Source organism: Telmatherina bonti (assembly GCF_933228915.1).
Source record: "Telmatherina bonti genome assembly, chromosome: 10".
In the NCBI taxonomy this organism is placed as follows: Eukaryota; Metazoa; Chordata; class Actinopteri; order Atheriniformes; family Telmatherinidae; genus Telmatherina; species Telmatherina bonti.
In genome coordinates, this window is record NC_136628.1 from 8,880,717 (window position 1) to 8,894,944 (window position 14,228).

At 43.0% G+C, this 14,228-nt stretch overlaps 1 protein-coding gene across 2 annotated transcripts in view; it reads right to left on the reverse strand.

Moving 5' to 3' along the window:
* The window catches only part of LOC306761636 (glutamate receptor 4), a gene marked incomplete at both ends in the record, with an annotated part of 212,318 nt that extends 198,431 nt beyond the window's left edge, over nucleotides 1-13,887 (reverse strand). Inside the window, 3 exons of one of the 2 annotated variants that reach the window (XM_079247885.1) lie at nucleotides 7,023-7,181; nucleotides 13,486-13,593; nucleotides 13,802-13,887. In XM_079247885.1, coding sequence (XP_079104011.1) covers nucleotides 7,023-7,181; nucleotides 13,486-13,576 — 250 coding nt within the window. Of the gene's footprint in view, nucleotides 1-7,022; nucleotides 7,182-13,485; nucleotides 13,594-13,801 lie in introns of those variants that run through there. The other variant, XM_079247886.1, reaches the window with a different exon arrangement.
* Nucleotides 13,888-14,228: the final 341 nt, after the last annotated feature.

Here is a 14,228-nt window from a genome sequence, read left to right on the forward strand (position 1 = left end):
AACCGCGTTCCTTTAATGAAACCACGATCCTTTAACGGAACCACGTTCCTTTAACAGAACCGCCTTCCTTTAACAGTACTGCGTTCCTTTAACGGAACCACGTTCCTTTAACGGAACCGCGTTCCTTTAACAGAACCATGATCCTTTAACAGAACCATGTTTCTTTTTTCAGAACCGCGTTCCTTTGACAGAACCTCGTTACTTTAATGGAAACACGATCCTTTAACAGAACCACGTTCCTCTGACAGAACCACGTTCCTTTAACAGAACCGCCTTCCTTTAACAGAACTGCGTTCCTTTAACGGAACCACGTTCCTTTAACGGAATCGCGTTCATTTAACAGAACCACGATCCTTTAACGGAACCACGTTCCTTTAACAGAATCGCGTTCCTTTAACGGAACCACGTTCCTTTAACAGAATCGCATTCCTTTAATGGAAACGCGATCCTTTAACAGAACCACGTTACTTTAACAGAACCACATTCCTTTAACAGAACCATGTTCCTTTAACGGAACCACGTTCCTTTAACGGAATCGCGTTCTTTTAACGGAACCGTGTTCCTTTACCGGAACCATGTGAACCACGTTCCTTTAACGGAACCATGTTCCTTTAATGGAATTGCGTTCCTTTAACGGAATCGCGTTCCTTTGACGGAACCGCATTCCTTTAACAGAACCGCGTTCCTTTAATGAAACCACAATCCTTTAACGGAACCACGTTCCTTTAACAGAACCGCCTTCCTTTAACAGTACTGCGTTCCTTTAACGGAACCACGTTCCTTTAACAGAACCGCGTTCCTTTAACAGAACCATGATCCTTTAACAGAACCATGTTTCTTTTTTCAGAACCGCGTTCCTTTAACAGAACCTCGTTCCTTTAATGGAAACACGATCCTTTAACAGAACCACGTTCCTCTGACAGAACCACATTCCTTTAATGGAACCATGATCCTTTAACAGAACCATGTTCCTTTAACGGAACCACGTTCCCTTAACGGAACAGCGTTCCCTTAACGGAATCGTGTTCCTTTAATGGAAACACGATCCTTTAACAGAACCACGTTACTTTAACAGAACCACATTCCTTTAACAGAACCATGTTCCTTTAACGGAACCACGTTCTTTTAACGGAATCGCGTTCTTTTAACGGAACCGTGTTCCTTTACCGGAACCATGTGAACCACGTTCCTTTAACGGAACCATGTTCCTTTAATGGAATTGCGTTCCTTTAACGGAATCGCGTTCCTTTAACGGAACCGTGTTCCTTTACCGGAACCATGTGAACCACGTTCCTTTAACGGAACCATGTTCCTTTAATGGAATTGCGTTCCTTTAACGGAATTGCGTTCCTTTGACGGAACCGCATTCCTTTAACAGAACCGCGTTCCTTTAATGAAACCACGATCCTTTAACGGAACCACGTTCCTTTAACAGAACCGCCTTCCTTTAACAGTACTGCGTTCCTTTAACGGAACCGCGTTCCTTTAACGGAACCGCGTTCCTTTAACAGAACCATGATCCTTTAACAGAACCATGTTTCTTTTTTCAGAACCGCGTTCCTTTAACAGAACCTCGTTCCTTTAATGGAAACACGATCCTTTAACAGAACCACGTTCCTCTGACAGAACCACATTCCTTTAATGGAACCATGATCCTTTAACAGAACCATGTTCCTTTAACGGAACCACGTTCCCTTAACGGAACAGCGTTCCCTTAACGGAATCGTGTTCCTTTAATGGAATCGTGTTCCTTTAATGGAATTGCGTTCCTTTAACGGAACCGCGTTCCTTTAACAGAACCATGTTCCTTTAACGCAGTGTTCCTCATTGCGAGGCTCGCGAGTCAGTGAGTCTTGACTTGCGGCTCGTGAAGCAGCAACTGGCTTTCTGAAGATGCGATCAAAACAAGTCATGATGATCCTCAACGTTGCAGTTTTCTCCACAAACAAGAACTTTGATGTCCTAACGGCCCTAACTTACCCTGTCAGAGTTGCCAGTTTTGGCTGATTTCAGCTGCACTGAACTCCACCAAAGAGCTGCTCTTTCGGTAGCTCCGTAAATATATTGAAAAAGTAACACCCACAGCCGGAGGCCCTATTGTATTTTCAACATATACTGTTGCATAAGAATGCCATTACTCCGTGCAATATGTAGGATAACGATTCCTTTCTAAAAAGCTGAATTGGCAACGTAGCAGGATACGTAGCGTGGGAATGTTTTTTTTTTCTCCTCTTGTCTTTGTATATCGATTGCAGCTCTTGTTTAATTAACAATGAGGATCACTGTTTTAACGGAACCACGGTGAATGCAAAGCGAAGGCTTACAAAGTCCTAACATGACGATGGATCAGTATTTCCACAGTGACTCAGTGGCATGTCAGCAGTCACTCACTGGGCAGCTGAGATCTCCTCTAATCTGCTAAATACCAACATGTCTCCAGCTTCTAGACAGCAGTGATGGGTGACATCCTGGAACAACTTGGTTTATTTCCAAAGCTTTCCCACCAACTGGAGGTCTGACCAGGTTTCATCTGAGTCAGACAACATTATCACCTTGCACATGTAATGGACATGCAGTGGTGTATAAAATGATCCTGGTAATAAGGTTAATTCAAACCTTGATCTAACAGGGTTAGTGTCCACAGTAAAACCAGTTTTTACATATTTCCTAAGAGATACTTTTCCTGACGAGTGTGTGCATGATGTTGTCATGCATCTCTCCATCCTTTTTCTGCTTCTTATCTGAGGTCGGCTCATGAAGGCAACAGGTTCAAACGGCCCTCTGGACTTTCCCCAGCTCCTCCTGGGGGATTCCAGGCTGTTCCCAGATCAGAAGGGATACTAAATCCCTCCAGCTGGGTGTGCCCTGAGATCTCCTCGCAGTAGGAAAACTCAGAAAACCTCCAAGGGAACTGGCCAGGAGGCATCAGACACCCAACTCACTTCAGCTGACTCCATGAGGAGCATTGGCTCCACACCAAGCCGCCTCTAGCTCCTTTTCTGGTCCTTTCTTTGGACACGCACCAAATTTGGTGACTATAGATTGAGGAAAAATCAGTAAATCAATATCTACTTCTTTTGTCTCTTTCCCACAAGGGTTCTCATTACTTCTGATGAAGCTCCAATCCATCGGTACATCTCGCTTCATCACACAGTCACTCGTGAACTGGATTCCAGTAAACTGAAACTTCTCTGCTTAGTCAGCGATTCCTTCAAATGTTAATTTGGTTCAACAACCCGTGTTCTTGCAGAGAAGTCCTCAGACCTCAGAGGAACAGATGGAGGAAAACATCAAACGTGCTGAACTAACCTGCAAACGCATCATTATGCCATGAGTTTACATCAGAGCAACCGGATCCTTTAGATCCACAAAGACAGAACTGCTTTAGCCACGTGAGGCTGGCCTAAACCAAGGGTGTTGAATTCAGTCCACAAGGGCCAAAGTCCTACAGGTTTTTGATGTTTCCCTGCTCCAACACACCTGACTCAATTTAAATAGAACCAGCAGTCTTTGAACTTCTGCACAGTGACTCATTTTGAGTCAGGTGTGTTGGAACAGGGAAACATTGAAAACATGCAGGACTTTGGAGTTTGAGGACTGACTTTGGACTCCCCTGACCTGAACAATATTCATCTTTAGCATATAATTAATATTGTGGCTGGGAGAGTACATTGTACACACAATACCTCTGTTGTTTACGTTGCTTACATTCAGCTTGGTTCTCCTAACCTCTTCTTTCCCTTCAGCATTCTGTCTGCTGCTGGCATGACTCATTTCCCCCACAGAGATCAATAACACTTCACATACTGTAATTTCATCTAAGAGGCCATTAACATAGAAAAACCTTACAGACACACTGGTTTTAGACAGAAAATTGTCGGTGCTGAATGCTTATGTCATCATGGCTCCAGCGAAAAGTATAATTATTTTTCTCTGCTGTTGTGGGTGTGCAAATGTGGGGATCAGATGTCAATTACTGGAACAGCTTCTATCTGCACGATGCTGGGGAAATGAGCTACAGGGTGAAGGTGGAAGGTGCAGCAAACGTTCAACTCCATGGAGTCATAGATTACTTATATGTGAATAAACAGATACGTTCATATTCTGTTAGGCAGCGGCGGTCCTGCCCACTAAATGACTTACATTCATTATATCAGAGTATCATCAACTTTTTACATATTTTGTCCATTTCAGGGCAAAGTTCCTAACTTTTTTCTGAATTGCACAAATCCTTCATCATACAATTTGTTGAGTTTCCTCCAAAAGATTGCAGAAGTGCCCCTGAATTTACATTCAAACACAATAATCCAACACACTGAACATGCATTAGTTATCCAGTTGAAATAAACAATGGCAATAAATAATAAAATAGCATAATACACATTTTTGGAGCTTTCAGAATGCACAACACAAAACACTCCAAATGATTCAGAAAGCTATATCGCAGAATAGCTTACTCTAAATGTTAGCATAGTAAGGCAGACACCAAGCTACTCTATTTTAAATGTTTTTAATCATTAAAAAAGTTTAAATGTAAACAGCCAGGTTATAGTGGAACCAAAAAAACAAAGCCAGTTTTTTTAGCTACGCACTGACATATCAGGGCTCAGCAATGAAATTAAAGTATAAGTAGTAACGACATGGCTAATGTGGCTAATTTTAGCTACTATTAGCTAGATGCTCAAAAACACGCGGCTATCTCTTTCACTGCACACTCGGAGAGATGTCGTGACGCTACCATGCACAGCTTTATCTTGTGTCACTTTCTTACTTCCTTGTTTCTCTGAACTGGGTATGTGATGGCTTCTTTGACTTTTTATTTTCCATCCTTCAACATTTGACTCGAATCAGATAATGATAACGTGCTCGCTCTAACGCAACCCACCTCCATCCTCTGCTTCTGCAGAAACAAGCTGCATGTTTTACATGTTTACATGAACAAGAACAACCTTAACAGTCCAATTTGTATGTTTATCACTAACAAAATAAGAGTAGCCTAAGTATTGGTACATCAAACCAAAACTATATTTTCTCACCAGCAGCAGGTGAAACATGTCCCATCGCAGAAAAAGGAGTGTCCATCTCCACAACTTGAATGGGAAATGGGTGGAAATTAAACATTATCTTTTACTCTTGTACACTTATATGAACAGACTGCGCCCTGGGCACTTTCCACATCGCCCAAAGCAAAAGCCGCCCCTGCTGTTACTTATTTTTTATGGGATTTCAATACAGATAACTGTTCATAAATCAGCCAACAAACAGGAAAGACAAACAATTTATTTGGCTTTCTTTCATGACTCTTCTTAACCGAAATCTATAAACGGTTGGTGCAGCTTCAAGGATGCATGTGCTCCATGTGAGCATTAAAAAGAAAACAGTCCATTAAACTATTTTGCGCTCCATCTCCAGTCATCACCTTGACAACCAAGACATGATGCAGCATCCATTCCCAAACAAACAGAAATGCATTTCAATCTCTGCTTAATTTAGCCATTGATTGTTTTAAAGACCAGATCACGCCACAGATAAGGAAATATATGAGGCTGAAGTGTTTTATGGTCTCTGTGGAAAGCCCTGCCCCCCCTGCAGACACACGCACTCACCGAGTAAGGAAGAGTAAGGAAGGAGGAAAGACAGAAAGATCTGTCCCCAGGGATCATCACTAAAAATCACTGCCTACTACCGTTAGCAGATCTGAGCATGGCAGTGTGTGGGATTGTCGTTTGTGTGCGTCAGCTGCTGTCCCCTTTGGCATGTGTGGCTTTGCTCTGATCAGATGTGAACCAGCAGACACTCAGACACAGCTGTGCTGCCACATCATCTGCACTGAGCTGTTGGGATAGAAACACACAAACCTTAATCTGTTTTTTTGTTTTTGTAGATGGATCCCATTATATGACTGTAATTAATCGTATTCCAGCTTAAATCATTAATGCTACTCGTTTCCGCACAAAGCATTAAAAATGGCAGCTTTAGAAAACACAATGTAACATTTCATTGTTTTTTTTCTTTATATTTTTAAATTTAAAAATGGCCTTGTAATCAAATTTTGCTGTGATTTTAGTAATTATGAGACTTTACAAGACCAAAGAGGATGGAAACTGTAAATAATACGTTATTGATTAGGAAACCTGTGTGCAGACAATAATGCTAAATAAATTTGCATAGCTCAACCAGAAAGTTTATTTTAAACCTCTGTTTCAGCATCCGTTTAGTCTCAGCTGGTTTCTATGGAGAAGTTAGATGAATGCCAAACCACTGGACTATTGAAAGATACTTGAATTGCAGCTTTCATGGAGCTCTGAACTCCACCAGGTTAAAATTGGCTTAAAAAGTAGCATGTCTTCTCTGGGTTAGGTGTGGAAATGAAATCCATAAAGGCAAATCTCAGCATACAAGAACAAGTGATTGTTTTAAGAACTAATTTACTCTCATCCTGTCAGCGACCTCTCAAACACACTGCTGTCTTGTTCTACCACAAACTTTTAGCGTCGCATCCAAACCAAACATCAGCTGATTGCATAATGAGTAGAACAATATAAAACACATGCAGGACCTGAACCACACTCCTGTCATTGAGGCTCTTTGTGCATGTCACACCCAGGTGATGGAAAACACTGATACTTTCTCCTGTAGCGAGCAAGCGGATGTGTTTTACAGGCTTTTCTGTGGTACCAGGTTACCTCTGACTATGCTGTTAATAACTAGATTGCAGTTTTTGGAATAAAATGCATTTATTAGTCATTATTTTATTCCCTTATATATTATAAATTCAGTCCAAACATTCTAAATATTTCAACACTTTGCATAAGACTGGAAGAAAAGTACAGGAAAGTATTCCTGTAAGCTGAGTTTCACTGATACATCTGATGGTGGAAGGACAACATGGAGTTGAAGCTCCACACTGAGAACTTGCAAACATTAGTTTAGATTAGCACGCTTCTTGAAGTGCTGCATAGTTTACTGTAAACCAAACAAAATGTGGCCGAAGTAAAAACACCAGTCTGTATATGACTTACAGGCGTTGGTGACGGCAAAGCTGTTGGCCGTCTCGATGTTGTCCACATGAGGCACCAGGTTGAATGGGGCTTCCGATGCGTTCGGGCTGGTGTTGTGCAAGAAGATCGCCAGTCTGAAGGCGGTGTACTCCTGGTCAGTGTTTCTGATGAACAGACCACCTGCCGAGGGGACGGAAGAGACAAATGAGACACAGGTTAGATGTAGGACCTCTCTGCCGTCCAGTGCAAACAATAATTACCTTTGATTAAAAAAATCCCAAGGCTGTAGTTATTTTTATTTCATGCTTAACTCTGTCGGGAACTTGTAGCCTTTTCACATTATTATTTTTGCCAAGTTTCTTTTTTCCTCACAAAATTTACATATTTTTGCAGAAGCAAGCAAACTAATGAAACTGCATCAGTGATTACGAGGTGGTCTATAAACAGGAGACCACCTCAGGTTTATTCTGTGCATCACTTTAATCCATCCAAGTGTCGGAATGACATTTGAAATTGCTTGAGGTGAATATTTTAGTTACATGGCAGAGCATCATTCTTCACCAATACAAAATGCTAAAATGCTAAAAGACTATTCTTGTGTCAGGCGTCACAGCCTCATCATACTCACTGCTGGTAAAACAACAAAATAAAGATTTAAATGGTTTTAGGAGGCAGGATCATAGTAAAATTAAACTTCTTCGACTGGTATTTCAAGCCTGATTGAACTTAGTAAACTTGTCCATCCATCCATCCTCAGCTGTTATCCAGGGTCGGGTCGTGGGGGCAGCAGCCTAAGAAGGGAACCCCAGACTTCCCTCTCCCCAGCCACTTTGCAAACTCTGCGGGGGGGATCCCAAGGCATTCCCAGGCCAGCCGAGAGATATAATCCCTCCAGCGTGTCCTGGGTCTTCCCCGGGGTCTCCTCCCAGAGGGACGTGCCTGGAACACCTCACCAGGGAGGCGTCCAGGAGGCATCCTGACCAGATGCCCGAGCCACCTGAACTGCTTCCTCTCGATGCGGAGGAGCAGCAGCTCTACTCTGAGCCCCTCCAGGATGACCGAGCTCCTCACTCTATCTCTAAGGGAGAATCTGGCCACCCTGCGGAGGAAACTCATTTCAGCCGCCTGTATATGAGTAAACTTGTTTAAAGACATAAAAAACAAATACTGTTTGGTAGTGCTAACATATCTTTCTAAGCGATTACAGATGATAAAATGTCTCCCAGCAACAAGGTTTGTGTGATTTATGAAGTCTGCGACTCTGCTAACAACTCATCAGAGCAGCGTACAACTTGACCACCAGTTTGTTTTAGCAACATCTCGCTATCAGACATGCTAGCACTGCTGATTTCACATCAGAGCATGTCAACATCTGCTAATTACCGCTAAACAGAAGGAAAAGGAATTAGCTTTGCAAGTGATGTAAAATTGTTACTTTATTATGGTTTAAAATAAAAGAGTTGCCATGACAAAGTCATAAGTAATCCTGGGGGTTAGTTCAATGAAAATGAACAAGGGGATGGTGCGAGTGGAAAAATGGGAAAACTTTGGAACAAATGCACAAATCTTTTGACTTTCTGTCAAGATGTTTCCCTTGATAATTAAAACTTCTGGCCTGGTGGCTGCTCTTGGTTAAAGCTAATAAAGGAAATGATGACCTGTCTGCAAATGTATGCTCCAGAAATAAAAGAATAAACCTCTCTTGAGTATTACGAGAGTGTGTATCATATTTAATGATTATCCATTGAGCAGTTGCATCAGATACGGCTACAACCCCTAGGCCCATGCTGTTAGCTTGCTGAAGACACACCCGCTCATGATCAAGGTTTTAAATGAGTCATATGAAGCATTTGGGCTTAAAAATGCTTTTGAATAGTTATAATGGGGTTTCCAGAGATTGTTTCATTGCTTTTGTCAGGAATAAAACATGACTTTGACTGCAGCCGGCCAGAATGTAAAATGCATAATATGTAAAATAACATCCAGCGGTTGCGTCTGGCTCTCTGTGCATCACTGCACATACATGGCAAGTACACAGTATGCTTAAGAGGTTAAACCAGCTTTATCACATATGAATGTAGGAAGAAAGGGTGATAATATTCGCTCAATATCCTGCAGGATCTACATCACTTTTCATCCTGTTTTTTATGCAAGACGAGCTCCAGTGTCATAAATCAGTTTGGCATTAGTGATAACTCTTCCCTTGTCATAGTTTTTTTTTCTACTCCATCTTTTTTTTTGTCCTTTTATATTACAGTCTTGCTCATATATTAGGATCTCAGCTAAGCCATTCGTGGTCGTGAAAATGTCAGAGGTGTTAGAAGCAGTTTGTTTCATACTTCAAAATCTTGACTTAAGGCTATATATCTTGGGATAAGACAGTGTAAATGTCATTTAAAGCAAAATGCCAGTGTGTTCTTTTTATGGCTGACCTCTTTAAAAGGTAAACTTCAGAATAATTTACTGTTCTCTGAAACCCCGGAATACAACTCAGATGAGTTTTGTAAGTATTTTATTTCATACCGACAGCAAACAAAGTGTTTACTTATGAACAAGGAACAGATTTTTTGTAAGAAGGCTGAAGGGAGGCTACACTTTCCTCGCCTCTATGTTCAGTCTCTCGTTGCTTTTCTTCAAGCTTTGCTCATATTTAGATCTCACAACCACAACCAGGGCTCTGATTCACAAATACAGGTTAAAATGGATAAAGTTGGGTATAAAAACTGACAATTTGGCCAGCTTGGAAGGTGATAAAGGTCTTCCCATCAGGATCTTCTCGGGCTGAGTAGACACATTTTCAGCACCTACCCCATTGGGGATCTGAAGGTGCAGAGTCTGGCTGAAAACACAACATGTACAGTTTGCAGGCCACTGTTGGCCAGAATCTGACGTCATGAGACGTCTTTGATTACGCCGATAACAGCTGTGTGTCGTGGCAGCACGACAGCAGCTTTTCCACCAACAATCTGGATGTTTCTGACTCTGTTCACTGAATTTCAGTAAATTATGGACAGAGCCGCACCACCTCTTCTGTCGTTCTGCTGTTTGTCGCAAACTGATGACTTCGCGATACTTACAAGCCGCCTTGCTACGGTGACCCCGCCCACAATAAGGGCGCCTCAATTGTAATGGAACCAATTAAACCAGTTAGTCCGATGTTGGCTTAAATGGAGAAGAGCTTATAGGCACTAGTGCGCCTCAAGAAGAATAGCCAAGAGCGACTTCTTTTCTCTGTTACATGAAACCAGCACATCCTGCCGCGGTGCTTTAAATCTGATCATAATTAACGAAGAAAATACAGACTTTGGAAGAAGATTCGGATGGGATACGTTGTTCATGAAAGTTTCTGTATTTCCACAGCAGTTTTGTAATCAGTAGCACTTGTGCTAGCTTTGCTCCTCCATTATTCATGCTATCCATCGTTATCAACGGAAGAATCAGGAGGTAGATGATCTTTCCAGACAATCTCCCTCTAAATGTGCTCATTTTATATATTTATATATACATATATATATATATATATATATATATATATATATATATATATATATATATATATAAAAAGATGTCCTGCTAAGAAGACCCTCATTTTAGGTTTAGGTAAACTTTATTCATCCCAGAGGATGCCACCATCCACCATTACTAGCTTTAACCACAACCACCCTCATATCTGGGTATACCCAACCCAGATATGAGACTGTATTTAAAACATCAGAGGCGTGACATCCTAAGGATGTTTCTTGTTCACACACGTGTTGCTCATAGCCAATGTGGAACGCAGGGTCCTGGGAACTGAACCCTATGCAGGGGCTACGGCAAGATCGTTGCCTGCAGTCCTACAATAGGCCAACAGAGCGCTTCTCACTAGTGAGTACCCTGCATAGGTCAAATGTGAATTTATTAACATATTTGCTTTATCCAGAGAGGATCACTTCCACACAGCTCAGAGGAAAAAGTGCAAGAATGTAAGCAAACAAATAAAAATACAGCACTGTCATATTCTATTCTACAGTCATTTAGCAGATGCTTTTATCAAAAGCGACGCACATATATACCCCGATATGCACATTGGGGGGCAAGTTTAGGTTCAGTGTCTTGCCCAGGGACACTTTGGCACACAGTCAGGGGAAGCCTGGAACTGCTCCCCCAACTTTCGAGTTGAAAGACAACTGCTCTTCCTCCTGAGCTACATATGTAGTTGTAGGTTACAGCTGGACAAAACAAGCCTGTTTGCCTGCCGTTCTTTATCCTCTATGGCCTCTGGCTTTCTTAGATCACTGAAAAACCAGTAGGACCAACAACAGAAGCCTTTATTTTTGGTGCTCCTAATATTTCTGAACACTGCCACCAAGTGGTAACAAGCTGCTACAACAGCCTGAAAATCTCTGCCTGGCACGAGCACTTAACCACCAGGACCTAAACCCGGCAGTTTTACCATCATGTGTGGCTCACTTTACATTCACAGAAAGGGCAAAATAGTGTTTTTCTTTCTCCTTTCAATGTATAACTTAATCAGAAACAATAGAAAACGTGCGTAGTCTTGTTAAAACAAGCTGTGGGAAGGGCTTTAGCTACGACCTGCAGTCTGTAGCCCAGTTCACGCCGCATTCAACCCTCCCGGACTCAGACAAAATGTCCCAACTCTGGGTGCAAATGGAGTCTCCATGTGTCTGAAAATCTTCTGGGTCTGTCTGACCTCCTCAACCTCTTGTCATGATTTACAGGTGTGCGAAGATGCACGTGCATGAATGCTAATGTGATGTTTGGCTCATCATACGAGCTTTAATGTCACTCAGAAGAGAATCTGATAATTATCACAAAGCTCCAAAGAGCTTCCCATGTTGTTCTGAGAAGCTGTTTGGAATGTGTGTCCATGCTTTTTTTCAGCGTTTCAATCTACTGTATCGAAACGCAGCTCGTGCACGCTGATTTTACTGGATCATTTATCATCAGAAAATCCACCTGCACGCGTGTGATGTGTGTTGGGGAAAACCTGCAGCTGTTTATAGAATAAAGAGGTTAAATGACTAAAAAAAGTCATGTACCAGTTGGACCTGTCATCTTGGAGCACGTTTACAGCGTGCATGTGCATCTGTTTCTGTGTTGCACGCACGTGCACACAGCACATTTCCCACTGTTAATAAGTGCTGTTAATTTATCAGTGACAATTATTTGAAACTTACAAGTGTTGATTGGGGAGATGTTTGTCCTCCCTGAGGCCGGATGGGGCTCTGTGGAGGCTGTTCAAAACTATAAAACCTTAAATGAAGTCTGGCGGGCGAGGAAACACTGGCATCCAGTGTTATTTTTGCACTCCCAGAGGTCAGTCGGCCCTGAGATGGGGAAGTATGATGACACAAAGATTACACCAACAGCCTTTCTCACAACTGCCAGCGGTTTTTGTCGAGCAAATGATAACAAGTAGCGGAAAACTAATATCTTGAGACTGTTTCTTAAATAGCTAAGAGACTGCATGAACACATTTCACCAGTTTGCTTAAATCAGCAACAACTTAACACTTAAATACAGTTCTACAGGTTTAACCCCCCCCCCCCCCCCCCACCATCACCCTGCATTACTGCCATCAGATCCAGGGGTGATATTCTGTAACAGACCCTGCCCTCTGACCTCCCGGGAGGGCCTGGGGATTTGAGTATCACACTGATATAAAAGGACAAGGAGAATCATTTGAACAGCTTGTCATTTTTCATCAGCCTCACAGGCTCTGATGTGCCTCATCTCTGCTACTAGCAGGGCTTCAGTGGAGGGTAAACCTACAAAAAGTGAGAGTAAGCAAATGTTTATTCTCTGAGATGCGGTTTTCTCCCTCCCATATAAACACAGGCAGGGGATTTTAAAAGGAACAAACATGAATGACTGATGTGTGAGCTTTCTGGCTGGGTTTTGGTGGTGATGGTCGACTGGAGGTCACACTTTGCCCTTCTTTCATTCCCTCCTTTTAAACCATCAACCTGCCTGCCAGTGGAAGCTGTCGCATTGATTTATTGTTATGACAAAAACATTAAAGTTGTGAAGAAAAGGAAGAGAAAGACTAGAGGGGGGGGGGGGGGGGGGGGGGGGGGGGTCTGTGCAGAGCCAGGACCCGGGGTCTGCCAGAGTGTTAACAGCAGTCAATGCACAGCCAGCCTGCATGGAGAACACACACACATACACACGCACTCATCTGCTGCAGTGGCAGAGTGCACTGGGATACACACTATAGCCCGCAGATACAAAGCGCATTAGGTGCGCGTGTCAACATGCACGGCACCAACAGAGGACAGAAGCCTGACTGCATGTCAGGTTTTAAAAAGGAACATTTAAAGGATGAATGAATGAATCCCGGAAGAAATCAGCTGTTCCTACTTTGAGGAGTGCTGAGGTGTTAAATGTCAGGTCGGCGGCAGCAGGCAGGGTGTCCACACATCCATCCACATGATTCATTCTCTGCTTCCATCTAACCACATCTCTGCTTCCCACTCACCGATCTGAACGCTGCTCGGGAAAGCTCCCATTGTCAGTCCCCAAAACCCCGAGAACATCAGCAGAATCCAGTCGCCAGAAGAAATCCTCATTTTGTTTCGGTTATAAACTGATGAGAGACATCGAGCAGGTTTAAGAAGACCCCCGGGGCAAAAGCAACATCTCAAGCTTCACAAGAACATAAATGACAAATACAGAGATTTTTTTTTTTTAAATTTAAAAAAAAAATGTGTCAAAACGCCGGTTAAACATCCATGTCTGCTTTTAAGGTGTTTTTTTTCCTTTGATAGTCCCCCCGCAGAGCCGCTCGTTTGCACCGTCAAAACTGCGCCCGTCCGTCCGGCGCTGGAGATTTTGCGCACAACACCAAGCAAGATGAGGGAGGGAGAGAGGGAGGGAGAGGAGGAGGAGGGGGGCATCAGTCAGCGGCGGCCAGTGAGTCTGGATGCGGCTCAACTCGCATCACAGCAAAAACACACATGCGCCTTTCACCGGAGCGGAGCAGCGGGAGGGGGGCGTCAGTCCGCCCGCAGAGCGGCTCCCAAACTCCCGCTGAGCCTCAAATCCCAACAACTTCCAGAACCGCTCACCAAACATCCACAGAGGGTGTCTGGGTGGAGGGACCGGGGTCTGCAAGTCCGCGAGGGGGGAGCAGGAGGAGGAGGAGGAGGGAAGCCTTAACGTCTCATTTAACATGCGCAAGTTTAAAGGAGCGCAGTAAATCTTTTGTTTTTTATGCCGCAA